We start from the raw sequence: 27,900 nt of genomic DNA, 5'->3' as shown, positions 1-27,900 counted from the left end.
GTCAGTATCTTGCCCAAGGATACTTCGGCATGCGGACTGCAGGAGCCGGGAATCGAACCACCGACCTTCTGATTGGTGGGCAACTGCTCTATCTCCTCCTCCTCCTCCAGCCGCCCCTATGAACACCTTTGAGTTTTAATTCCTGTCCCTACTGTACTGTGAGAGGATTCAGTATTTCAACACCATGTGTCCTGGGACTGTGGAGACAGCTTATAAACACCATGTTGGTAGATACATTGTACAGAAAAGAAATGACTTATGAACCAAAATCTAAATATCTAAAGGGGTGGGTGCATTAGGGGAGTGGCTGTGGGATGAGGTAGAATCTGATTTTTAAGTCTAATTCTGAGTTCATACATACACAACAATGAAGATGGCAACATCTGAGTCTCATCTCCATCGCCACGCCTCCACAAGGGCACTGCTCCCCACGTCTCCTCCCTCTGTCCGGCCGGCTTCACAGCTCGAGGCGAAGCCCTGCCAGCAGAGTGGATCATCAGTCAGCCTGAGCGAGGGGAAGACGGAAAACGTCATTCACTCCAGCTGATCCTCTGAACTGCGAACTGGATAGTGGTCGCGTCTGGACGCGCAATTACGCTCGGGAACAAGAGAGTTAGAAGTTTCACCGTTCAAGTTCCAAAATTAGGATCATTAATACTGGTGTATTTTGCAGCATTAAGGAGCATCCACCCATCCATGGGAATTCTCCAGAGAGAGATGAGCAGCGCGGAACCAGTGGACATGATCTCCGCGTAAAATATCTCTATCCGCGTCAAAATTCTTCCTTTAAAAACAAAATGCAGATCTTCCTGTACACAGCTGTGTTGTTCTATCTCAAGGAGTCTGCCAGCGCTGAGCCCAAAGCCACATGTCCAACACGGTGCGATGTGAGTACCTGTCCGAGTCCCAGCTGCCCCAGCGGTTACGTGCCGGACCGCTGCAACTGCTGCCTGGTGTGCGCCCAGGGGGAAGGAGAGCCGTGCGGCCGCAAGGACGACCTGCCGTGTGGGGACGGACTGGAGTGCCATCACCCGGCGGGCAAGCGGCTCTCTAAGGGGCTCTGTCAGTGCAAGTTCAGCCACGAAGTTTGTGGCAGCGATGGAAAGACCTACAGTAATGTGTGCCACCTGAAGGCGACCAGTAGGAAGGCTCTGCAACAGGGACTGCCTGGCATCACCCAGACCCAGAAAGGACCGTGTGAGACCAGTATAGGTACGGTTTACGCATTGGTGACTTCATTTGGTAACCACACGGTCTATACCAGACCCTGAAGTGTATTTAAGACACTAAACAGAGCTCTTTCCTAAAAAACCACCCACCAACCCCTCAGTGTTCTTTTACAATAGTCTAATACTGGAAAGTCAAATTAGCAGCTTATAGCAGGTATCTGAACTGACTGAATACTGTAGTCCTCTCAAACCAACTGCTTTTTACGTAAAGTAAAAAAAATGGAACAGAGCAGACTGGAAATTAACCACACCTCCAGTAAAAGGGCTGTCCTGCAGACTGCTTCAGAAAGTCCCTCCACCATAACACAGACTTCATGTGTTGTAGCTTGGGATTCTGAAGGCCTCGCAGTGTAAACATTCTCGTTTCTGTCAGAGAATGAAGTGAATGAGTGGAGCTGCTTTATGAAATGACGGCCCTTAGAACATTGTGAGGAGATTCTGTTTCAGCACCCTGTGGTCACACAAACAGTTGGATTTCTTTCCTTTAAAGGGAGAGAGGGGCATGCACCATAAACTGTGAGTTCACCACAGTCTTGATCCACACTGGTACTGGATGATTTAGAGATGAAGGTCTGTCTCTGAATGGTGTTTTACTTCTGGTTTATGTAAGATGAGATAAGATAAGCTAAGACAGACTTTATTCATCTCGTTTACAGCAGCAGTGAGAACAAACAAGAGTGAAGAATAGAATAGATACAAATATAATATAAAAAGAAGAAGGATGAAAATAAAGTGCAATAAACATTGCAAACTGTAATAAACATAAATGTACAGTTTGTATACAGAAGATGGTGATAATCAGTGAGGTAGTTAAAGGCATGTGTAAAAAGTATAAGTAAACTTATACTAGAGTTATTGGCTTTTTAGCCATGCTGATGGTGTGGTTCAAGTGATGGTCAACTGTTAAAATCACAGACATACAAGTACAATTACCCCTATTCCTAGATGATTTATGGACGTTGGTAATCTAACAGATAAGCGGTAAAGATAATGGATGGACTTTGGTGATCTCCTAAAGATGGGGATGAACATCTTTTGAGCCAGTTCTGAATATGACTTGGGTGTGATGATAGATGAGAGTAAGCTGGTCTGTTGGCAGGTGTTGACAGCCAGCAGATAAAATCATGTAGTGTGTGATATGTATAGAGTGCGTATCCAGTCTCTGCCAGTCGTTTTCATAAGGATTTTTTTAAACCATGTTTGATATGATGTCACTTATGTGCCACCTGTAAAAAAAATAAAATAGAAAATCAAAGAAAAATGGAGATTGCTTTAGTTCTCTCTGTAGACTGTTTAGTGCTACATGCCTCTTCATCCAGGATCTCACCAAACTGTATTTTTCTCCCTTTTTTGGCCCTCTCCGAGCAAATGTTACCACACTGAAACAGTGAAATTCTCTGGTTGTTGTCCATATTTACTTTGGTACAAGAACATGTTAAAGTTGGCTGAGTTTGCGTTACTTCAGTGGTAACAGACTGGTCATTCAGTGTGTTCTCTTGTGTTGACTGTCATTGTCTAAAGAGTTTGTGCAAGTTGGTGGAAACAGTCTTGGTTTGTCCAGTCTTTGTAGCTTTCAGCACTGTCTTCAGCTGTGTCCAAAGCACAAGCCAGAGATCATATAACTGTAACAACGATATCATGTCACAGAGCTATGGAATGAAGCTGTTGTGCATGCGTAGTACAAGTATAACCTGTGGGAAAAATGCATTTGAAAGCTTATTTTGGGGCAAATTCGCCAAACTTTTTAAGTAGTTTTTTATCAGATTTGACTGGTGATTTTGTGGATGAAGTTTTTATGTCTTGGTGACCATTGAAAGTGAAGTTTTGGCTCTCTCCCTATTCATTTAGATAGTGATGCTGTTGCCAAGATGGCAGAGGTTGAAGCACATATTTCTATGATTTTCCATCCCAAGTCAGTCCAAGTAATAAATACAGCTGCAGTGAGGTCAGGGTGATGAATGGATTTAGCACGCCTGATTTTATCCAGGGGGCCTGAGTCCACTCCCTGACCTATAATCCCAGACCTATAATCAGAGTTTGCTTTTTCTGTTAACTGTAACCACCATCTTTCCCTGCTGCTAGCCCTTCTGTAGTCGCCCTGTACATTCTGTGATGAGGGAAGATTTGAAAAACGTTGAAACAGGATGTAATGCCTGGTTCTGCATTTGTGTCAGGTGACAGGATTGGACCAACTGAACATGACTACTAAAGTGGTAAAAAGTGCATTTACTCAAGTATTGTACTTTGAAGTACTTCTCCTTTACTTGAGTATTTCTATTTAATGCTGCTTTATACTTCAACTGCACTACATTAGAGAGGGAAATATTGAACTATTTACTGAAATTTACATTAAAAAATAAGGTTATAAGATACAACATATTGTAAAATGTAAATCTCACCAAAACTTAATAAAAAATCAAAGATTCACTTCATTTCACTTACATGTATGAAATTCTGTAGACGTATGTAACATCCCAAAAAAAAACCCATTAATGATGATGTTACATTTTGAAGGCTTTTTTTTTGATGGGCATATGCGGCAGCATGGCAAATTTTGATGTTTCACCATGAAACAGGAAGCTACAGATGCATGGTCCAATCTGCACCCAACTTCACATGTTTGATAAGAAGCCTGGCCTTTGGCGGGAGCAAAGATGGAAGTCAGGTGAGACACAAAGTGTGCACAAAGTGTGCATACAGTGGAGGTCAGAGTGGATGGGTCTACAAAACATGAATTAAACACAAGATACTGCTACCAAGTCAACTCTAACCATGAAAAAGTACTTATTTTAACCCAAACCAGCATTTTATGGATCATATCAGAGGGTAGGGACTAACAACTGATTTGGTTGTTTAGGTTGGACGACTTGTTGGATGAGGCTGTGTAATCAGTTTAACAGTGGTACAACACGTTTGTTTTGTTGTCTGCCGGGGATATTTTTTGGACTGAGAACACAGACTAGGTATTTCCTCTCCTTCAGGTGCAGAACATGTGTATATCTGTAGTCAGCTGGCAGGCAGCTGTGGCCTTTGTTTACCTAAAGATGTGAGGTGATGTGAGGCAGTGTAAAGTGTTTGATGAGGCAGTTATTGCTTTGGCTTGGCAGAGATTCACATGGTCCCAGAATCCCACCACTGTTCATGCAGGTACCAACAACCAGCAGGAGACACTAATACACTGATGGCAATTCTGATCCCTCAACCACCTCCAACCTTTCCTCTCACATCTAACTCAAGTCTCTGCTGTGCTATAGAGCATGGAGCATCTCTCCTAAACTGGCCTCTGTGTGGGTTGACTCACACCATTTTTAGTGTAACACAGTTGCTGCATGTCTTTAAAGGAATCAGTCAACATCCAAGGAAAAACTACATGACTGTACAGACACTGAGGTCATGTTCTCAGTTATTTCTGGGAATTTTCTAATGTGGGAGAAATGTATATTCTACAAATAAAAAACATACACACAGTGGGCAATCTATAAGATGACCACCAGCAAACCAACAAAATATAAGCTCATACAGGAGTGGTTCTGTGTGTTGACATTTCTGCTTAAACAGTACTTTACTTTGAGGAATATGAACATGTACTCTGTACCTGAAAAGAGAATGCTTTGCCTGAATGCGAAGAAAATAGTTTTCAAATTTAAATGAGGGAATACTGGACCAAAGAATCAGTAACCACGTGTATGGATTGGATCAAGCATTCAGTACTAAACTTGACACTTCTCATTTACAATGATATGGTAAATGGACTGTACTTATATAGCGCTTTTCTAGTCTTTTCAACCGCTCAAAGCGCTTTACACTACAGATCACATTCACCCATTCACACACATTCATACAGCACATGTTCTATACAAAGTGCTTTTCTATACACACATTGGGGTCAGTATCTTGCCCAAGGATACTTCGGCATGCGGACTGCAGGAGCCGGGAATCGAACCACCGACCTTCTGATTGGTGGGCAACTGCTCTATCTCCTCCTCCTCCTCCAGCCGCCCCTATGAACACCTTTGAGTTTTAATTCCTGTCCCTACTGTACTGTGAGAGGATTCAGTATTTCAACACCATGTGTCCTGGGACTGTGGAGACAGCTTATAAACACCATGTTGGTAGATACATTGTACAGAAAAGAAATGACTTATGAACCAAAATCTAAATATCTAAAGGGGTGGGTGCATTAGGGGAGTGGCTGTGGGATGAGGTAGAATCTGATTTTTAAGTCTAATTCTGAGTTCATACATACACAACAATGAAGATGGCAACATCTGAGTCTCATCTCCATCGCCACGCCTCCACAAGGGCACTGCTCCCCACGTCTCCTCCCTCTGTCCGGCCGGCTTCACAGCTCGAGGCGAAGCCCTGCCAGCAGAGTGGATCATCAGTCAGCCTGAGCGAGGGGAAGACGGAAAACGTCATTCACTCCAGCTGATCCTCTGAACTGCGAACTGGATAGTGGTCGCGTCTGGACGCGCAATTACGCTCGGGAACAAGAGAGTTAGAAGTTTCACCGTTCAAGTTCCAAAATTAGGATCATTAATACTGGTGTATTTTGCAGCATTAAGGAGCATCCACCCATCCATGGGAATTCTCCAGAGAGAGATGAGCAGCGCGGAACCAGTGGACATGATCTCCGCGTAAAATATCTCTATCCGCGTCAAAATTCTTCCTTTAAAAACAAAATGCAGATCTTCCTGTACACAGCTGTGTTGTTCTATCTCAAGGAGTCTGCCAGCGCTGAGCCCAAAGCCACATGTCCAACACGGTGCGATGTGAGTACCTGTCCGAGTCCCAGCTGCCCCAGCGGTTACGTGCCGGACCGCTGCAACTGCTGCCTGGTGTGCGCCCAGGGGGAAGGAGAGCCGTGCGGCCGCAAGGACGACCTGCCGTGTGGGGACGGACTGGAGTGCCATCACCCGGCGGGCAAGCGGCTCTCTAAGGGGCTCTGTCAGTGCAAGTTCAGCCACGAAGTTTGTGGCAGCGATGGAAAGACCTACAGTAATGTGTGCCACCTGAAGGCGACCAGTAGGAAGGCTCTGCAACAGGGACTGCCTGGCATCACCCAGACCCAGAAAGGACCGTGTGAGACCAGTATAGGTACGGTTTACGCATTGGTGACTTCATTTGGTAACCACACGGTCTATACCAGACCCTGAAGTGTATTTAAGACACTAAACAGAGCTCTTTCCTAAAAAACCACCCACCAACCCCTCAGTGTTCTTTTACAATAGTCTAATACTGGAAAGTCAAATTAGCAGCTTATAGCAGGTATCTGAACTGACTGAATACTGTAGTCCTCTCAAACCAACTGCTTTTTACGTAAAGTAAAAAAAATGGAACAGAGCAGACTGGAAATTAACCACACCTCCAGTAAAAGGGCTGTCCTGCAGACTGCTTCAGAAAGTCCCTCCACCATAACACAGACTTCATGTGTTGTAGCTTGGGATTCTGAAGGCCTCGCAGTGTAAACATTCTCGTTTCTGTCAGAGAATGAAGTGAATGAGTGGAGCTGCTTTATGAAATGACGGCCCTTAGAACATTGTGAGGAGATTCTGTTTCAGCACCCTGTTGTCACACAAACAGTTGGATTTCTTTCCTTTAAAGGGAGAGAGGGGCATGCACCATAAACTGTGAGTTCACCACAGTCTTGATCCACACTGGTACTGGATGATTTAGAGATGAAGGTCTGTCTCTGAATGGTGTTTTACTTCTGGTTTATGTAAGATGAGATAAGATAAGCTAAGACAGACTTTATTCATCTCGTTTACAGCAGCAGTGAGAACAAACAAGAGTGAAGAATAGAATAGATACAAATATAATATAAAAAGAAGAAGGATGAAAATAAAGTGCAATAAACATTGCAAACTGTAATAAACATAAATGTACAGTTTGTATACAGAAGATGGTGATAATCAGTGAGGTAGTTAAAGGCATGTGTAAAAAGTATAAGTAAACTTATACTAGAGTTATTGGCTTTTTAGCCATGCTGATGGTGTGGTTCAAGTGATGGTCAACTGTTAAAATCACAGACATACAAGTACAATTACCCCTATTCCTAGATGATTTATGGACGTTGGTAATCTAACAGATAAGCGGTAAAGATAATGGATGGACTTTGGTGATCTCCTAAAGATGGGGATGAACATCTTTTGAGCCAGTTCTGAATATGACTTGGGTGTGATGATAGATGAGAGTAAGCTGGTCTGTTGGCAGGTGTTGACAGCCAGCAGATAAAATCATGTAGTGTGTGATATGTATAGAGTGCGTATCCAGTCTCTGCCAGTCGTTTTCATAAGGATTTTTTTAAACCATGTTTGATATGATGTCACTTATGTGCCACCTGTAAAAAAAATAAAATAGAAAATCAAAGAAAAATGGAGATTGCTTTAGTTCTCTCTGTAGACTGTTTAGTGCTACATGCCTCTTCATCCAGGATCTCACCAAACTGTATTTTTCTCCCTTTTTTGGCCCTCTCCGAGCAAATGTTACCACACTGAAACAGTGAAATTCTCTGGTTGTTGTCCATATTTACTTTGGTACAAGAACATGTTAAAGTTGGCTGAGTTTGCGTTACTTCAGTGGTAACAGACTGGTCATTCAGTGTGTTCTCTTGTGTTGACTGTCATTGTCTAAAGAGTTTGTGCAAGTTGGTGGAAACAGTCTTGGTTTGTCCAGTCTTTGTAGCTTTCAGCACTGTCTTCAGCTGTGTCCAAAGCACAAGCCAGAGATCATATAACTGTAACAACGATATCATGTCACAGAGCTATGGAATGAAGCTGTTGTGCATGCGTAGTACAAGTATAACCTGTGGGAAAAATGCATTTGAAAGCTTATTTTGGGGCAAATTCGCCAAACTTTTTAAGTAGTTTTTTATCAGATTTGACTGGTGATTTTGTGGATGAAGTTTTTATGTCTTGGTGACCATTGAAAGTGAAGTTTTGGCTCTCTCCCTATTCATTTAGATAGTGATGCTGTTGCCAAGATGGCAGAGGTTGAAGCACATATTTCTATGATTTTCCATCCCAAGTCAGTCCAAGTAATAAATACAGCTGCAGTGGGTCCTCCCACAGTTTAAGCTCCATCCAGAGAGTTTAAACAGCTCAGAGCATAGTATAAGTTTTATGTGTAACAACTGAAGTAGTAGAAAAGGATTTTGCATACAGTAAAGGAAAAAACATTGCAAGAGAAAGCACGCTAACATGCTAGTTTAATCTCTGACCTGTATATTGAGTTGACAACAGTATTTACCCTCTGTTTGCCATCATATAGCCTTCCTGTCATACAGAGTAACCCTGTCCCCAACAAATTACATTCATATACTTTTCTCAGTTACATTGTGGTGTCAGCACTGTCACAGACTGGATTATGGTCTGAGGCAGCGTGTGTTCTGAATGAAAGAAGAGCTACATTTGAGGTGGAGGATGGATGTTTAAATGTATGAATAAGCACATATATAAATAGATACTTTCTGTATTAAATTAGACCAGGAGCATTCCATAACCTCAACCCAATGCTGTGAGAGTCTAAGCAGAACCACACAGAAGTTTAAAAACGCTGTAGTCACTTTATACTGAAAGATCTGAATTTCTAGTTGAAAATAAATATGTTGTCTGTGAACACTTTACTGACATATTCAGTATCATCATATTTGCAACTTGCCATATATGTATCAGTCATAGCCTGCAACTCAACATAATGTTCACAGTATATTGACAATAAGTACCTAAGTTTAAAGTCCCTGAAAATGTGGTTTTAAATATATATGACTAAATCTGTAACAATCATACCCGCAATAACTAATTTTCTTGCCTGCTTTGGGAAACAAGAAACAAGTTGCAGTCTATCCCAGGAAAGAATCAAACCTGTGGGGTTGGTACAGTGGTGCAGTGGTTAGCACTGTCGCCTCACAGTAAATGGACTGTACTTATATAGCGCTTTTCTAGTCTTTTTGACCGCTCAAAGCGTTTTACACTACAGATCACATTCACACACATTCATACAGCACATGTTCTATATATATATATAATGTGCTTTCTAAACACATTCACACACCGATGTGACACACACACATCGGAGGCAATTGCCCAAGGATACTTCAGCTCGACTTCAATTCAAACCACCGACCTTCTGATTGGTGGGCGACTGCTCTACACAGCTGCCCCGCAGTAAGAACCTTTGGGTTCCAACTGGTTCATCCGGGGGCTTCTTCTTGTGGAGTTTGCAGTGTGAATGGTTGTTTGTCTGCATATGTCAGTTCTATGACCCTTAACGTTAAGCGGTATAGATTACGGATGGATGGAAGCCTGTGCAGTGATATATGGCAGTGGAAGAGGAGTGACTTTTTGTTTTCTTGCTGGTCAAACAACAGTGACATGACAATTGACGCAAGACTGTTTCCCTATCTCTAAGTTACTGTCTAACATCTTAGTTTTTAAGAGCTTCCTGATCCAATCGACCATGGTTCGAAAAGATAAAGTTTATAAGCTTTAATTATAGATATGGTATGAATGAAAGTGGAGGTGGGAGAATGCCAGTAGTGACAGTGATGTGACTACGAGACTGCTTACTGCCAAAAAGAGGGCGGCTCACAGGGTTTGTTGGAATTCGTGGCTTGAAAAATAGAGTTTCACAGTGGTGTTGCAGAGTGGGGCTTCTCCCCTCACAAACTTTGACAAGCACTGACAGTGGTGTGCAGAGACACAAACCAACAACAGCCAGGTTTAATTTAGGCCTGTCATTGAGTAACTCAAAGAATCAACATTATTTAGAGACAGTTTATGATGTACTGCCTTCAGCGTTTGATATTTGAACCGGTGAGAGTAATACACAGCAGCAGCTCTACATGGAAAGCTGTAGCTGAGTGTTTTCTACACTGCTTTGCTAATGATGATTTGTATTAGAGCTTGGTGAAGATGAATCACTGTGCCCAAACAATACTTGCATTCACACTCACTCATTTTCAGTGACTTATACAACTGGATACTGAATAGTAGAGCCCTGTAGAGACGAGCCGAAACACAAGCAGACGTGGACAAAACACAACAGAGTACAGTAATAAAAGATAATTGATCTGTGTTATTTTGGTCAATATCTGCCCTGATACTGATGTGTAGCTTAAAGTCGGGATGTCTCTGCTGCTGAGATCAAGGGGCTCTGCAACATTACCAGAGCTATGAAAAATCTTACTCTTAATTACCTTTTGGATTTCATCAGTTCATGTAATTGAAACTGGTAAGTCAGACGGTTTTTCCATTAAGAAGGTAGCTGTGCACCTCCAGAGAGAAAATTCTGCTGCTGCTGGTAGAAAGCTAAAATAAATGACTTCCTTTGTGTATAAGAGACACACAACCAGATGGAGAGTATTTAAAACAGCACATGTGAAAGCTTTCATGAACTGCATCACATCAAATTTAGAGTAGCAAATGCACAAATACATTTATTGAGCACACAATCATTTTGTTTTTAATTAAATATTCTTTGTGTGTTAATTTCTCTACAAAATATAACCTGCATTAGAATCTTTCTCTGCATTCAAAATGTAGGCACATATACAGAACCATAGATTTAAAGCTTTATTACTTTTGAAACTTTACTTATACAAAAATGAATGGTACTTCAGGGCTATTTTCTTTAAACTCAAGTGATCTAAAAAGGCATGAATGATTTACCACATCAGTTGGGTAAATCATCTGATGTGGGAGATGGGACTTGCAGGTTAATCACCCATATATTTTTAGTTCACCGCACCCATAGAATCCCACCCATGCTCCAGTGATATGTGCATGTGTGTGTGTGTGCCAACCACATACCCTTTAAACCCAGACAAAATAAAAGGGCTTGTGATCAAAGGAAAATGTAAATATAGTCTGCCACAACTCTGGGCTGCAGGGACTTCCTGTTTCCTCAGCTGATATCTCTCATTTGGTAATGTGTGTGTGTGCGTGTGTGTGTGTGTGTGTGTGTGTGTGTAACCTCATGAGCAGGAATTGTGCTGATGACTGTAGCAGTGGTCGGACTAGCATGACATTTACTGTAGATATTCATGGTTCCCTGAGGATGACTCCAAAGATTTTTCACCCTGTTAGCTGTTCTCTAGCACTACCAACAGGCTAAATGATTCAGAATCTAAGAGGAAGACTGACCCAAAATGTATTGAGCATATTCATGCTCCCCCACAGGCTGAATAATTTCGATTTTGCCACCACCAGGTCAAAATGTCGACTTAGTATTGATGATATTTAATGATATGGTATGTAAGCCCTGGATGATACAGGATGTTAGGTGAACCCTGTGTCAGTTAAGTTATTCTTTTACAGTCCACACACTTAGGAACTAAATAATACCAGTCAAAGGCACACCAGAGATGTTCTCTTAAATGTTGTGTATTGATTCTAGTGCTATAAACAACATGATTATTCATCACCATCTCGACATTTGAAAGCAATGTCACTGTTGATCATAGTTTACAGGTGCATGTGTGTGAGAGTGGAAATCAGGTTTACACAGGTCCACACAATTTCACATTCACTTTTAAGATGAAGAGATTATGAAACAGAACCACACACAGGGCTTTGTAAATGTGATGACAGAGTGTATATGAATATTGTGTGAGTTTGTGTTTTCTGCATGTTCTCAGTGATACTTTCCACACTTCTAGTCTTTCTGGGATAATAGATGAAGAATCAGACTGGTACTGTTGGAGTGTGCACTTACTTTCACGACACCAACAGAAACGTAAGGTATAATATGGACCCAAGAAGAAAAACTACAGTTTATTTCTTCTTGGGTTTTATTTTAAAAGCTCTGGCCATCATTGGTACGGTTCAGGTTAACAAACCGATTAGCAATTGTCAATGTACTTGCAGAGAGAATTTGTATTTGTTTGATATACTGATGTCTGGAAGGTTTCAGCTACGTTATTGCTCCGCACAGATTTGATGTTTTTCACTGGAAGCTTGAGTGATATTTAAATCACATGCTTCATGTACCTCATTATTTATTTGCTCTGTTTCCATATTTCAATGTTTTTTTAAATCACCATCTCGGTCCATTCAAGGTTTTTTAAGTGCAACTTAAAAAGGCTCATGAAAGCAGGTGCAGAGTTGTATATCTGCAGATTTGCCCTTTGTTATGTCTAACAATACTGACATCCAAAAATCCATTAAAAATATATATATTAAAGCTGCATGAGTGAATTGCTGTCCACTAAGGGGCAAAAAATCATCAAAATAAGCTGGCAGATGCACAGCCACCACCAAACACTCAGCTGCTGGTTTACTGGGAACTGTGCCGCATTATACAGAGAGATATTTCTGTTATTTAGCCTGCCCTCACAGATATAAATGAGGTCAACAAAATAATAGAAACAATATAATGTAGGTAATTCAACAACACCACAAACTGTTGTTGCCTATTTACACATCCTGCAAAGAGTAACATTATCATCCCAATAGAGTATTCTATGGGATGCAGGTTCAGTACTGAGGTATCAGTGACAATAGTTTCCATAGATACCATCCTTCAGCTGTTTACTGATCATCTAGACCTGAAATTTCTCCTTTTATTAGTCTCATGGGTGATTAAATTACATTTAGGCCATGAGAAGGAAAGTCTGTTAGGTAATAATGTTAAGACGTAAACTCACTGACTTCAGTCTTTGGTTGGATTCTCTCTGTCATTTGAGAAACTCTTTTCAGTCTAAAATAACAAACCACATGTTCCTCAAAGGCTGACTTGGCTTAGCAGCATATAGTGCAGCTGTATAGACAGAATATAACTGATGATTACAGTTGGTTGAACAGTGCAGGAGATGACAGCACAACCTTGGTAGATTAAAGATGGTTTTCCATTAGAACTGCCCAGTGTGTGCCATCATGTGGGTTTATTAATGTTTGGCTAGTAAAACAGAGGTGACTGATTTGCAATGTCCTGTCTCAGATTTACTCACTTTACATTTCTCTACCTTCTCTGCGAGTTCTCTACATATTTTAAACATTAAAAGAAACAAAAAACTGCATACTGTATGTCCTGCTGGGTGGATACTGCCAACACACATTGAAAACAGAGGAAGGGGTGTCCAGATCAAGTTTTGTTTGGCCCTGGTCCTTTAATACTGAGTATCTGCTGATCCTGAGTCTGATTGATATTTACATGATTTAAATCTTGATTAGAATAGCCACAGCTGTAGACTAATCAATCAAACTCAAACACCTTATTTTTTATGACCTCCAAGATCCAGATACTGAAGATTTTCTGACAGAAGAAACTCTGTTCACTGGTAGTGTGGAGCTTCTTCCCTCACTATCTATGTTTGACAAGCACTTACAGTGGTGTGCAAAGAACACACAAACTAAGCAGCCAAGTTTAATATAGGCCTGTCATCAGGTTACTCACAGAGTCAACATTAATAAGTGACAGCTGATAAAACACAGCAGAGCACACAGTAATGAAAGGATCAGATTATGATCAGTGTTATTTTAGCTGATACTGATCCATTAGAATATGCCCAGATCCTTAGGATAATCTGTACTGCTTTCTATTATCAACAGCTGTCTTAATAAAAAAGTGTTTTTTAAGCAGCCCATTAGAAATCAAACAATGCTAAGACTGCTTTGCTTTATGTCACTATGACGGTCAGATGCACGTTCTGGTACTGTTACACTTAAATGCTGTGGGGTGGTGTCAGTGGTTTTAGTCTTACATTGTTTGTCTCATACAGGTATGTCTCTAACATTGTGTTTTCTTGTGGAGCACCCCAACTGGGTATTGAAAATAATAATAAAGTAAAACTAAAAAATGTAACAGTTTTAGCAGACTGGATGGACTAAAACTGAGTGTTGAGAAAACTGGGATATTAATTGTTGCTCCTACTCATATTGAACGAAATACTCCCTGGGGTCCTTATCTCGCTGTGTAATGCCAATGTGCAAGAATGTAAGATTTTGTTTTCATTCTTGGTTGTTTTAAGTTACAACACAAAACTGTAAAGACGTCTTTAGATCTCTCCTTTCAATTCATGACACTGTGAAAGTCTCTAATTAACTTCCCACTTACATTATTTTAACACTCTTTCCTCTTGGCTTATGTCAGAAGTTTCATTTGATTATTAACAAATCAAAGTCTTGACTGATTATTAAAACATATAATTCTTCTTGTCAGTATAGGTCCTTCACATGCTGCCAGTCCTCGTTACAAGTTCAACTTCATAGCTGATGTAGTGGAGAAAATTGCCCCTGCTGTGGTCCACATCGAGCTCTTCCTCAGGTACTGACTGTGTATGTGTGTGTGTCTGATCACAAAATGATGGGCCATCAGCTCTCTATAATCCAGTACAGCTAAATTTACTGCTGCATTTCCCCACATCCCAGGCATCCTCTCTTTGGCCGGAACATCCCACTGTCTAGTGGATCTGGGTTTGTAATGTCAGAGAATGGACTGATTGTTACCAACGCCCATGTAGTCTCAAGCAGCTCTCCAGTGTCCGGCCAACAGCACCTCAAGGTACAAAATCCAGTTTTATTTCTGTGATCCTTCATCCTTTTCACTTGAAATGGTCTAAGCTTTCTCAACATAATTTATATGCTTAATCCTCAGAGGAATAGTTGAGCATCTGATGTCAGTGAGTTAGGTACAGAGAAAATGGAAACAGGGCTGTTCAAAAATACACTCTACTAACTCATGTATATCTTTTATCTTACTTGTTGAATGTATACAAAAACAGAAATGGAAAAATGACAATCACTGTACAATCAGACATCAGTTTATCCATGCACATAGCTTTTTTTTTCCTTCTTTTGCTATAGTATGGGTTGCGGTTGATAAATACGAGGGTACAGACCCTGACAACCTCACTGTTATTTGTCAAGAAATATTTGGATCATGTAACTCCTCATATTAAACAAAACTTATTGTTTTTCCATTTCTGTTGTGTACAGATTAGACAAAGTGGATGCAGCATGTTAATCTGTGAGCTTTAGAGGTATTTGTAGGTGTATTTTTGAACTTTGGTCAGAGCCAGATGAGCTCTTCCCCCATTTCCAGTCTTAATTCTAAGCCTCCTCCTTCCAACTCTATAGTTACTGTATCTCTCAACAAGGCAATGAGTTTAATTCCCAAAATGCTGAACTATTCCTTCTACAATCTGATTCCACCCAATGTTGTATTTTTCTCTCTCTACAATATAATGCAGTTTTATTTGAATTGAATTTCAGAATCCAAATATGTCCTCAGTATTGTTCCATGAGATTTTCTACCAAAGCAAGAATAAAAATTCAGTGCTAAATTGGGAACACTTGGCAATGTTGAATTCATGAATTTATAATATTGGCATTTGCCTTCATTATATACATAGCTTTCAATGGATGTTACAGCACATGCAGAAAATAACTGAATATTCAATAATGCTGGACATTGCTGATACAATGCTAATACATTGCCACTACTTTTACAATGCTAACTCTGCAGAAATCAAGCATTTCAAATGCTATGAAATATCTTTCATTTGTCATGTTCTCTTCCTTTTTTTCTTTAAGGTCCAGATGCATAATGGTGATGTATATGAAGCCAGCATCAAAGACATAGACAAAAAATCTGACATTGCTACCATCAAAATCAACCCCCAGGTGAGTCCACAGCATTCAACAAACAGGAAGTAGTTTGTTCTCCTTGTGTGAAAATGCATAGTCATGGGAAAGACTGAAATTCTTTATCAGTCATTTTAAAGTTTAAATGAATATTTTCTCATAGTTTTATTTCCCTACATGTGAATGTAAATAAAAAATTTTACACTGTTTTTGTAAAACATTTGTGACTGTTGTCATTAAATATAAAATGTGATACTTTGTTCTTTTTTGGACAGAAAGAACTGTAGGGGTATGTTAATGTAATCCCTCTCACTTTCTCTTTAATGCAGTAACTTTTATCTGTCACACTGTAGGACACATGTAATGCCCTATGGCATGAACCAAGAACCAAAAAGATTTTTTTTAAATCTCAAAATATCTTTTTAAAAAAGAGATATAATCACCACTCATCTTAAACTAGTATCATTTTTTAACAGCAAAGTTTGTCTTTATTTTATTGAAGTGAGCCCCTATATTTTCTTAAATATCATTTTTAACATGTATTTTTTCTTCAAAAATGTGGTTTTACAAAAAAGCCTGTTTTACTTCATATTTGTCAACTACAGATTTCTATTTTAATGCCTGCTATATCAAATGGGAATATTCTGTTGCATCTTTTTATAGTAATTTTCTTCAAATTCAGCTGGAAAATGGAGAATTTTGTTTGTTAAATACGTTTCTATTGGTTTGACCCATGCTTGACCACCCTGCATGTGTGTGTGGGTGGGTCATTCAGTGCAAAATCAGTTTCAGCTTTCAAAATATCCAATATCAGTTGAACTTGGATCCCAGTGTCACCCAAGCTTGACATTCCTGCATTAGAACTGGGAGAACTGGATCCTGACCAAAACAGGGAGGAGTGAGAGAAACACTCCTCCCTAAACAGAAATCTTAAACAGAGCAGTTTCAGTTCATTCCTTCTCTCTCAGTCACTGCGCCTGTCTGCTGAGCATGTGTTTCCACTCAGCTCTATTCTTTTCCTCCCCTCCCCTTCACATCCTCACCCCCTTTTTTTCATCACATCCCCTTTTCTTTGTGGACACTCTCACATGTAATGTAATATACAGGTTAATATATAAAGCTGTATAGTGATATAATTTATGTTGTGCTTTCATTTATGTAACTTTGTGTGTTTTACAGCTGTTTTCATTATTATCATGATCATTGGGCTGTAACTTCTTTTTTTGCTGATTGTTGGATGTGCAAGGTCTTGATACCCTCTATTCTAAGTACTCCATACTTGCACTCTTTTTTGGAAGTTCACAAACAGAACTGAAGTAACCAAGATGTATATGCACATGCTTCTGGCATGGATAATTTTGGGTGTGTCATACTTTAATGAGCAGAGGAGCTGAACAGCTGTGAAAGTGGTTGGATTAGGACAAATAAAGCACAGATTCCAGGAAAGTTCAGTTTCTCTTCAACTGGGATTTGAATTTGTATTTTTGCTCTGTCTACCTGTAGGTTAGCATAACATTTTCCAACTTGTAGAGAAAAGTTCCTTTGGAAACAGTCCAACATAAGCCAAACTATCAAAAGCATATGGCGGTATACATTAAAAATGATTACCTCAGTAATCTCCTATGACTGACTTTTATTATAGGAGGAATTAAACCTCTAGGTTTATCCTAAAGGTTCAGCCTGGTGCATGTCGCTTTTTTATATTAATTGAATTTCTGTCTTACACTGCTGCCACAGGCAATGCAGTAACCATGCAAATATTAGAAAGACTTCCAGCCCTAAAGACCATGGCACCATGACCTTAACTGACTCAGCTCTTACACCTCATACTCTTATTCTACGCTTATGAGGGACATTGGTGCTGCCATGTTATCAGCTATGCAGACACATGGTTAGATTTGGCTGGCACAGACCTCTCTACCTGAGGATATTAGAAAAGACAGAAAAGGCTGAGAAGTTTTGCTGCACAAAAGCATGCATTCAGCACACATTCAGCAGAGTAAGAGGTACAAGGTATGGGCCCAGAGGCTCTCATAAGGAGACACCCATGTTCAGATTCAGGTTCAAGACCTCGGGGGAACATCACCTAGGGCTGGGGGGGCAGCTGCCATGGCTGTTTCCCAGCCATCTTTGGGTAGGTTAGGAAAAGATGTGTATCACACCCTTAAGTTCTGACTTCTGTGGAAAATGAGTAAAGAACTGGCAGTGTCCCCCTTCTTTTTCTGGGATCCACATGACCAAGATCAAGGAACCAGTCCAAACACAGATTTTAGCTAAAGGGGGCAATTGTAAGAGTAAGCTCCAGCGAACAACTCCCTGGTGTTTACTCAAAATACTTTCTCATTCTAATAAAAAATAAGCAGCATGCATCCCATCTTAAACCCAAGGCTGTCAAACACATTCCTAAAGGTGCTCCTTTCAAGATGTTGAACACTAAACAAATTCTGGAGTCCACTGAGAGAGCGGGGTGGTTCACTTCCCTAGATTTAAAGGATGCATACTTTCATGCCCCCATCTGTTCAGACTACAGACTGTTTCTACAGTTTGCTTTTCATGGGCAGGTCTATCAGTCCAAGCTCCTCCCATTTGGCTTTTCTCTCTACAGGTGGTAGTAGCTGCTCTTTGCAACTGAGTAATCTTGAACCAGCTGAGCACACAGTGGTTGTGGGTCTATACCTGAATCACAATCAAAACAAACAAAATGAGAGCAACCCACCTTGCCCTGGTGGAACTTCACAGTGGGAATGGACAACTCATCCAATGTGGGAACCAGATCCCTACGCTGTCTCCAAATAACTAGGAAGCTCTTGCTGTGGGCTACCCATAGCATCCCTCAGAGCAGTGTGTATTCCAGGGGTGGAGAGTTATATGGAGAGCATATCTCCTGTCCAGGAGGGGCCCTCTCCCAGGCAAAGGAGGTGGTGGTTATGGTTTAACTGTAAATTCAGCATAGCCCAAACCAGTCTGCTTGTGTCAGAGGAAACGGCTCATTGCAAGAGCTGGTTTTTGTTGAGGGCCAATGGGTCTCTCACAGGCATGGATGCTCTGTTTAAAGATTGGCCATCAGGCTTGTTGAATGCTTTTCCACTGCTGCCTCTGATTCCCCATGTGCCCCACAGGTCACAGGCCACAGGTCCTGTTGATAGCTTCCATGTGGCCAAGGAGGCACTGGTTCCCTGCTCTCCTCCACTTGATCCACTGCCGGCCGTGGTCCCTGCAAGTCAGGGAAGATCTCCTCCTCCGGGCAGGCAGTCATGTTTTGCCCCCAGCTTAGCAAATCCACAGCTGAGGGTGTGGTTGCTTCACAGCCCCTCCCACAGCAGTTAGACATTGGTCTCTGACATTGTAGTGGTGCCTGTGGACTAATCTACATTAAGCACACAGGAACTTTTCACTGTTGAACATATATTGTTTTTTTTACATTTTACTTGTTTTGTTGGTGTGTGTTGCTAGTGTTTTTTGGAACAATAGAAAAGAGGACTTTAAATTAGCCAGTCCTCAACATGGTACTGAGCTTGCAGTGGGACTTATAGTACACTGTCTCTTCATGCCTCTGCCAGCTCAGCTATCAGTAAAACGTGTATTTGGCTTTATTGGCATGACATATTAGCTAAAACATGTTGCCAAAGCATAAAATGACATATGTACATTAGAACATCAGTAAATACAACGATAACTATATACAATAAGATAATAATAAAGAATGAGATAAGAAATAACAAAACAAACAAACAAAAAAAACAACAAAAAAAACAACGAGAAAACAAAATAAAATATATACATATACATGTGTATGTACAGTATATACATACACACATATAAAATTCCTACATCAAACTGTGTTTCTTTTTGTGACATGCTGTGACATACTCTCCTGCCACTTCTATTACAGAGCTTTCTTCTCCTAGAAGGATTCGAATCTGTTGATCTTTTGGGATGGAAGCAAAGTTTGCAATTTTTTGTCTAAATCTGATGAATTCATTTTCTCTAATTTCTTTATATTTTGCGCAACTTGTGAGAAAATGAATTTCTGTTTCAGTTTCACCTGTTTTACAATGTGAACAGATTCTGTTTGATCTTTCAAGCCATTTTCTTTTTTGGCGTCCGGTTTCAATTGTGAGTTTATGGTCACTAAGTCTATATTTAGTTATTGTTTGTCTTTTTATAGGATGTTTTATTTGGCTTAAATATTGGGCTAATTGGATTCTCTGTCTAGTAAATTATAGCATTCTAATTTATTAATTGATTGGATTTCTGTTTTCTACTGTTTGGAATATCTGAGTTTATTGTCTTTATTTGTTTTACTTGTGAATTTGGAGTTCTTCTCATAGTGTCACCTTTATATAGAAATGTCATTTTCTCATTTGTTCCATTCCAGGTAATGTGATCTGGGTTCATACAGCTTCGTTATTCTAAGAATGATCTGTGATGATACGAATCTGTGTCTGATTCTATCGGATGGTTCCAAAATTTGATTGTTCTTTTTTTTTAATTTCAATTAAGAGGGTGAACTGGCCCAGCTCTGCTCTGTAGCCGTGGTTAGGACAGTTTCTGTGGACTCTCAGTATGTTTTTACAGAACTCAAGATGAACCTTTTCAACTGGGTTTGAGTCCCATTGCTCCTGTTTGATCAATGAGCCCCAAACTTCACTTCCATATAGAAGAATTGGCTCAATAACACTTCGGAAAATTTTCAACCAAATTATTATTGGGAGGTTTAGTTTACTCTCTCTCTCTCTCTCTCTCTCTCTCTCTCTCTCTATGTCTCTGTCAAGGCAGATGGCCACTCACCCTGAGTCCAGTTCTGCTTGAGGTTTCTGCCTCTTAAAAGTTTTTTCTCTCCACTGTCACCAAGTGCTGCTCATGGTGGGAATCTCTGGGTCTCTGTAAATAATATATTTCAATAACAGTCACTTATCTCACCTTTAAGTATTCAGACCCTTAATTTAGTACTTTGGCAGCAATTTTACAGCTTAAATTCCTCTTGGATAAGTCTCCACAATATTTGTATTAAAGCAGTAGATTAAAGCAGTTTATCTCATTATTCCCACCTGGTCCTCTCAAGCTCTGTCAAGTGGATGAGAAGCATCTGTGAACTATTATCTTAAGGTCTCTCCACAGATGTTCAATGGGTTTTAGGTCTGGGCTTTGGCTTGGCCTCTCAAGGCCAGTCATACTGTCTGAATGACACTCGTTTTCTTGGCTGTATGCTTTACTCAGTTTTGCTGGACAGCCAACTCCAGGAAAACCCCTAGTGGTTCTAAACTTCTGTTACTTCTGCACGCTCACTGGAAGGACCAGGATTCAAACCTCTGGTTAGGTTAAGTCAGTGCTTCTCAATTATTTTCTGTTACGCCCCCCCCAGGAAGAAGTAAACATTTCGCGCCCCCCAATTCTCCGCCGCGACTGTAAATAGTATCATTTGTCTATGAGGTTATAAGTACACCTCTGCATAACACTGTATAGCATTCACAAACCAGGTCGATTGTTGGCAATATTCGACACATTTTCGCTGACAAAACTCAAGCGCCTGTCTCTTAAGGGTTTGTTCACTGCACATCATATCTCCTGCTCTGTGCTGTGTGCTCTTGTTTGGTGCAAAAGACCCTACTTCCTGTGGCCAAAAAAAGCATGTTCCCGGGGTCACACACGCCCCCCCGGCATCACTCCGAGCCCCCCCCCAGGGGGGCACGCCCCACTATTTGAGAAGGACTGGGTTAAGTGGACCCTCTAATTAGTCTGTACGTGTGAATGATTGAGTTTATTCACCTGTAAAAGGTTCCTACCCTGCTACAGAGAATATCTTACCCTGGTCCATTTTATCTGTTCATTCCCCACCCTCAGACAATGCTGCCTATATTGTTTCTGGGCCACAGCGCAGACCTGAGGCCAGGGGAGTTCGTGGTTGCGATTGGCAGCCCCTTTGCCCTCCAGAACACTGTCACCACTGGCATTGTCAGCACCGCCCAGAGAGATGGCAAGGAACTGGGCCTCAGGGACTCTGACATGGACTACATCCAGACGGATGCTATTATCAATGTGAGACTATAGTAAGACAGAAAACGTGTTCTGAGTCTAAATTATTATTTAGCAGCACAAAGATGTCAAATTGTAAAGTGCATTTTGGATATCACAGTTCTGTTTTTTGTTTTTATTTTTCTTCATAGTATGGGAATTCAGGAGGACCTCTTGTCAATTTGGTAAGCTTTTGGTTTCCTACATAGAGGCTTTCATGACTGCTGTAAAATACCTCTTTCTGTTTGGGTCTTGTTAAACCTACAAAACACATTGCACAATGACTGTGTTTGCACAAGAACTGTGTTTGCACCTGCAGGAACATAAGGCTTTGAAGGCTTATTCTTGATAATAGAAACCCAAGAACCTTTTTCTACTTCTGTATTCAATTTACCTTGAAAAGGAAAATCATCTCAACCACCTCAAAATGTAAATAGTCATTCTTCTCCCTTTCTGTGCCTCTGTATTTGAGGATGGGGAGGTGATCGGCATCAACACACTGAAGGTTGCAGCAGGAATCTCATTTGCCATCCCATCCGACAGGATCATTCGGTTCCTTAATGATTCCCTTGATAAGCATAATAAAGGTGAGTCTGCCAATGATGTCACTGAGCCAGGATTAAACATCTGTGAGCACCCTACAGAATATACAGTAACTAACTGGGGTCTCTTTCAGATGTGAGGTCAATAAAGAAGCGTTTCATTGGAATAAGGATGTTGACCATCACACCAGCGTAAGTTTGAACTGCTGACAATTATTGTATTAATGGAAAATATGGAAAACAGAGAGCAGAGATAAGAATAGAGTAATGACATCTTATGTTGTTAATTTAATACTAATCCATTTTCAATATTGTCCACATCCTCACAGCAAGGTTGTAATCACACAGACATTTCCATTGCGTTCAAACAGCACAAACAGCTGCATTGGTGGGGGCATTTTGTTTCATGTACTGGTGAGGCAATGAATATGATCTAGGGAGTCCAGATTTTTTATGCATATAGTGTTGTTTTAGGTGACCCTTGATGTGTCCCACACTATTCCGGGTTCTCTTCTACTCACATTGTACTGTTTAGAATTCCTGAATAATATTGCTCAGTCTTTTATATATAATGTTGTTGTTCCATTGTATTTAAAATAAATGACTGATGCAAATGAAATTTTATATTTGGCACTTGAATGCTGCTAAAACTGGTAATGTTATTTGCACATTGTAAGAAGAATCTATTGTATGTTGGGTTGCTCCAAGGATGAGGTGTATGAATTTATTAGAAACATTTTTGTTAGATTCTGATTTTGTGGAATATTTTGTGTTATCTGTTATATTCTTTGAGAGAAAATGTGTGTATGTGTATTCCAGGTTAACTGAAGAGCTAAAACAGCAGAACCCGGATTTCCCTAATGTTACTAGTGGGATTTATGTCCATGAGGTCGTTCCTCACTCACCTGCACAAAAGTAGGTTTAGTTTATTAATTCATCCCTCAAACAGGAGTAGTATACAGTGTGTTAGAGATTTCTAGCATATAATGAAATTTTTACCTTTAACAACAATTTTTCCTCTCTCTGTCTCTCTCTGTCTCCAGAGGCGGTATCAAAGACGGTGACATTATTGTGAAACTGAACGGCAGACCTCTGATGACAACAGCTGACCTGCAGGGGGCACTGCAGGAGGAGACAGCCCTGCTACTGGAAGTCAGGAGGGACAACGATGACCTGCTCTTTAACATTGAACCTGACGTTATCATGCAGTAGACACTGCAAGCACAGCACTCCTGCAGAGCTAGACCAACATCTAAGGCCCTATTTTTGTGAAAAGACATGTTGGATGGTAGAAACTCTGTACCAGTGAAGTGAAGTGGTATTTATGTCAAGCACACACATCTTCTGATACTCTGCAACTGCCAGTTAACTTGACTCTACCAAAATAAAAGGAGGTCAGTAAGGATGACATGGCACAATACAGTTTTGGCATTAAGGATTTCCAATTGTACCTCCCTCAGAGGTACATCAGGTCAACGTCGGAGCACCTCACAGAATCACTGGATTCAGATGTTACCTAACAGTTTTGTCTGTCATTCTGTCATTTCTATTTACATGCAGCCCAAAAATAATCAAGCAACAATGGTTGTTGGGCAGCATTTTATGGTGCTTATCACAAAATTTATAAGATAAAAGCAAAGTTGATGAATGTACTGTAGAGTTGATAAATGAAAACTGAACAAAATTCAATCTAAAAATCAAAGGTGGTTATCATATACAGATAATTAATTTGGTCAACATTGTTCAATTCACAGTATCCATCCATCGACTCGGGAAAAGAGCGAGTCCACAGGACATGACCAGGACAGAATCCACATTGCTCCTCCATCAACTATACTTTGTAACCTGGGGTCAGCATGTCAAACCCCCAGCCATCGTCTGGCACTGATTTGATAACCTGACCTTCTGAGCGAGAGAGATTCAACAGAGGTCCCCAGCTGGTGTCAAACCAAAGACATTACATGGTCGGGGTGCTCACCCCTCAACTCTCATGTCCCTACATCATTCCTTCCAGGTGAGCAGACCAGGATTCATGGCTGTGGGCCCAGCCACCAGGCACTCACTGGGTAGAACTTAATGCAAACTTATCAGTTCTGTCACCTCCATCGACTCTGCTTTTATCACTTGCCGTTTTAGTTCCCTCATAAAATATAGATGATTGAACATAGATGACGATATAGATGATGATCGGTCATTAAAAAAAAACGTTCATAGACTCTATGAAAGCCTTCCCTTTGTGTTGATTAAATCCTTTATCCTTTTTAAATCCTAAGTTATCATAAGGCAGTGTGTGTATCTGTGTTCAGGCTGCAGCCTCTCATTTTTTAAGGTCCACTGAAAAATGTGATTACATAATTTCTCACTTTTCAGCTAGGGGTATATGACTAAAACTTTTACAGCCAGTTACATGCAGTGTTGTTGTTGAGTTGACACACTTACTGTCCTCTCTATTATGAGCATCTCAGGCCACAAAATACCAAAGAGCCACTCTTTCTATGTACTCTTTGTACATTGTCTCTTGTGCAGTGGACTACACTTTTCACCATTTATCATGAAAATAGGGTTTTATTTTTGTTGATTTTGGCTTTCAATCAAGTATCAGACCATCAATGCCATCTGCTGCTGATATGATGGACATTCCTTCTTGACCACAACTAGTGCTGTGTTTTCATTCTTTTTCATTATTGTACGATCAGAGGAACCATTCTAGTGTGTTTTATGAGAATTTTGTCAAAAAGTTTGAGTCTTGAGTCTGTGAAATCTGCAATAAAACCTGATTAGTTTAAGGTATGAATAATGGTTTGAGATAATGACTATAGGTTCATTCCAAAACTGTTGAGCCCAATCTATATTAAAAATAGTGATGATTTACATTAGATCTTTTGCTGGAAAAAAACTAAGTGCCAATCTAAGTGCTGTAGGAATCTCAACTGAGCCCTAAAGTTTATATTCACCTCTGAAAGACATTGATTACTTTTCCTAAACCCCATAGAAAAGAATGTGTGTGACAATGTACCGGTCAGACATAAAGAGCTGTTCCTCATTTCTGAGGTTGTCTTCCTCAAAGCCTGCATTTCAAGACTGAATACACCATCAAGTGCCTGATCACACCAAAAAATGTTTCATAGAAATTAAAAAATACAAATCTCTTGAATTAATGGTCCAACGTGTTGGTACATGTAACAACCCATACTTAAAAACTTGGTGTATCATGGAACAAGTTGACAGCTGGTGTTCACACTTTATGTGCTGTTGAGTGCTCCAAGATTATCCAACAGTGGTCAAAATCCCTTGCCCAACACCTTTCATGATGTCTTTTAGTGATGTTTAGATAATGCTATTGTTATGGTATATGCAGTTCTGGAGAAATGATTTATTGTTATGTTTGGGGACCTTTGGTCTATCCTGGCTTGTGCGGAAAGAAAGAAAGAAAAAAAGAAAGGATGGGAGCTGACAATAACTCATGAGACTGATTTGTCATCCTCAGTAGCTTCACTCAACTCCTGCTGTGTCAGCTCTCTCAGTAGATAGCAGGACCTGCATTGTCAGTGATGCTCTAAGCTCAGTTCATTCATGTTAACAAATAGATGCAGACAGAAAATGCAAGAAACAAAACACATCAGGGGTGAAGGTTGTTATTCATTGTCCTTCTCAGTTTCAACAAAAACAGTTCCTCACTGTCTGCAGTGATTAGCTAATCAATAGGACAAATGACAACCTGTGACTGTGATCCTACAAACTACTTTGAAGTACACTGAAGACCTTTAAAGAGCAACTTCCCAGTTTGGAACTTGCACTTTAGGTGAAAAGAGTTGAGGAGGAGGTGATCACAACAATAGCTCGGGTCTCTGTGAGGTTTGGGATAGAAATATACAATTATTCTATAATGAATCCACTGTGAACAATCTAATCTGGAGAGGTGAAGGAGGTTGACCCTTTAGCCTTTTGTAGGTTCCATATTTCTTGATGCGTGGAACGGGACATAGCCAAGTGCAGACCCTGAACAGTGCACAATCCCCACTATACAGTCAGATGTTGGGATGTTAGGCTCTATAATAAGAGACACTTGATATTTTTTGTTTGTGCTTTACATCTGCTGTGTCATGTTATAGTAACTTATAGCTGATTTGATGACATCCACTGACTCCCAAACAAAGTGAACAAGATGCAATACCTTACTTGAGGTGGAGGCATTACCAGACATCATAACAAAATACATCCTGATCTAAGTGCACATAGAGCATGATATAGTGAGCTTCCTCAGGAAGCTCTCAAGCAGCATTGGAAGTGAGTTTTGCCAGAAGCAGTAACAACAGCTGACACAGCACTGTATACTGCTTCATGTCTGTTCTGCACGAATTTCTGGTAACTGACCAGTTTGTTAGTGACTCTTCCAAGTAATTTTATCTTTGTATAATAGCATTTTGTTAGCCAGCGTACTCTAGTATCTGCATTACATTACCACATAAAGTTATTATCACCTTTTTTTAAATGTCTTTGCACATTTACAAATCCCTCACACAGAGAGCAACATTAGCATTTCATTTGAGTCATGTGTTTGGCCAATATTCACTGTTTTGGTCTTAACCAACTTCTGAGAACCAGCTAGTGTCTAACTATGTCTATCTATGGTTAGGAATGGGTAGCTCCTGTAGCAGAAAAGAGGTTTAAGAGTATAGTGAGAGTGAACCAAAATGCAAAGTTACATGAAATAAAACCAAAACAATGAGTTGAAAGATGCTCCACAGAGCTTAGTGGAACTGCAGAAACGGTGACAATTCTCTATGGATCTCTCAGTGGGAGTAACCCCTTTCCCCTCACACATAATCATATGATTTTTTTTGCTACATAAATATTGATTAGTGCAACTTTAACATTAATTGCTTGGCTTAATAAGACTGCTGGCTATATTGCTTGCTGTTGCAACCTACAAAAAAACGGTCACACTCAAGCTAAATACATCTTGGACCCATCTCTGTACTAGACCCAGAGATTTTTCAGCAATAGCAAAATTGTTTATTTTCCAGCAGGCCTCCATGCAGCTGCCATATGCATTTGCAATAGCTACAAACAGTTCACCAACTGAAATCTTAATGGGTAGATAGTAAAATATGGTATTATTTTTGGTGTTTTTAAAACTGATGTGTATGATTTGTGTCAAATTGTATTTAAAGACAAAATAAGATAAGTTGTTGTTCAGTATAACGATAACCTTCTGGTATAAGTTTGAGACAGTACTTCTGTCAAAGCCTTTTTTCTCTGGTTGGCATGATTCTGTAATGCTGAAAGTTGTCCTTGCATAACCAAATGTGAACAACATGTGTGTTAATTTAGTTGAAATGATGTACTCTGTTGTAGTGAAGAGCACAAAAATGTGAGTGTCTTTTTTCATGGCTCATTCACTGTTGCTGTTTTGGTCCAACTGTATGTGGTTTTAGTATGAACAGACTCAAAACCAAATGTTTACATGTAAGTTGCCAACAAAGCAATATTCTGATTCAGCCTTTGGAAGTAACATTTCCACCAAATAAA

At 40.2% G+C, this 27,900-nt stretch overlaps 1 protein-coding gene across 2 annotated transcripts; it reads left to right on the top strand.

Moving 5' to 3' along the window:
- Positions 1–393: 393 nt before the first annotated feature.
- Positions 394–25,031, top strand: LOC108879689 (serine protease HTRA3). Of its 2 annotated transcripts, none has more exons than XM_051069246.1 (10): positions 394–1,212; positions 14,393–14,492; positions 14,597–14,729; positions 15,761–15,850; positions 21,656–21,850; positions 21,979–22,011; positions 22,299–22,413; positions 22,503–22,560; positions 23,188–23,283; positions 23,412–25,031. In XM_051069246.1, exons 1-10 carry the CDS (start codon positions 798–800, stop codon positions 23,578–23,580), a joined length of 1,404 nt encoding a protein of 467 aa, XP_050925203.1. In that variant the 5' UTR covers positions 394–797; the 3' UTR covers positions 23,581–25,031. The 2 variants fall into 2 exon arrangements, with proteins under 2 accessions (XP_050925203.1, XP_018526578.1); XM_018671062.2 differs by lacking the exon at positions 394–1,212 and adding an exon at positions 5,532–6,326.
- The last annotated feature ends 2,869 nt before the right edge of the window (positions 25,032–27,900 follow it).

The sequence above is a fragment of the Lates calcarifer genome, unplaced genomic scaffold (assembly GCF_001640805.2).
Source record: "Lates calcarifer isolate ASB-BC8 unplaced genomic scaffold, TLL_Latcal_v3 _unitig_712_quiver_1043, whole genome shotgun sequence".
Lineage (NCBI taxonomy): Eukaryota > Metazoa > Chordata > Actinopteri > Centropomidae > Lates > Lates calcarifer.
The sequence above is the reverse complement of the archived record's forward strand: the minus strand, read 5'-3'. Positions and strand labels throughout refer to the sequence as shown.

Coding starts and splice junctions, on each gene's coding strand:
- LOC108879689 (XM_051069246.1), top strand. CDS start 798: ATGCAGATCTTCCTGTACACAGCTGTGTTGTTCTATCTCAAGGAGTCT. Junction 15,851..21,655: donor CCATCAAAATCAACCCCCAG/GTGAGTCCACAG, acceptor CCCCACCCTCAG/ACAATGCTGCCTATATTGTT. Junction 22,012..22,298: donor GAGGACCTCTTGTCAATTTG/GTAAGCTTTTGG, acceptor TCTGTATTTGAG/GATGGGGAGGTGATCGGCAT.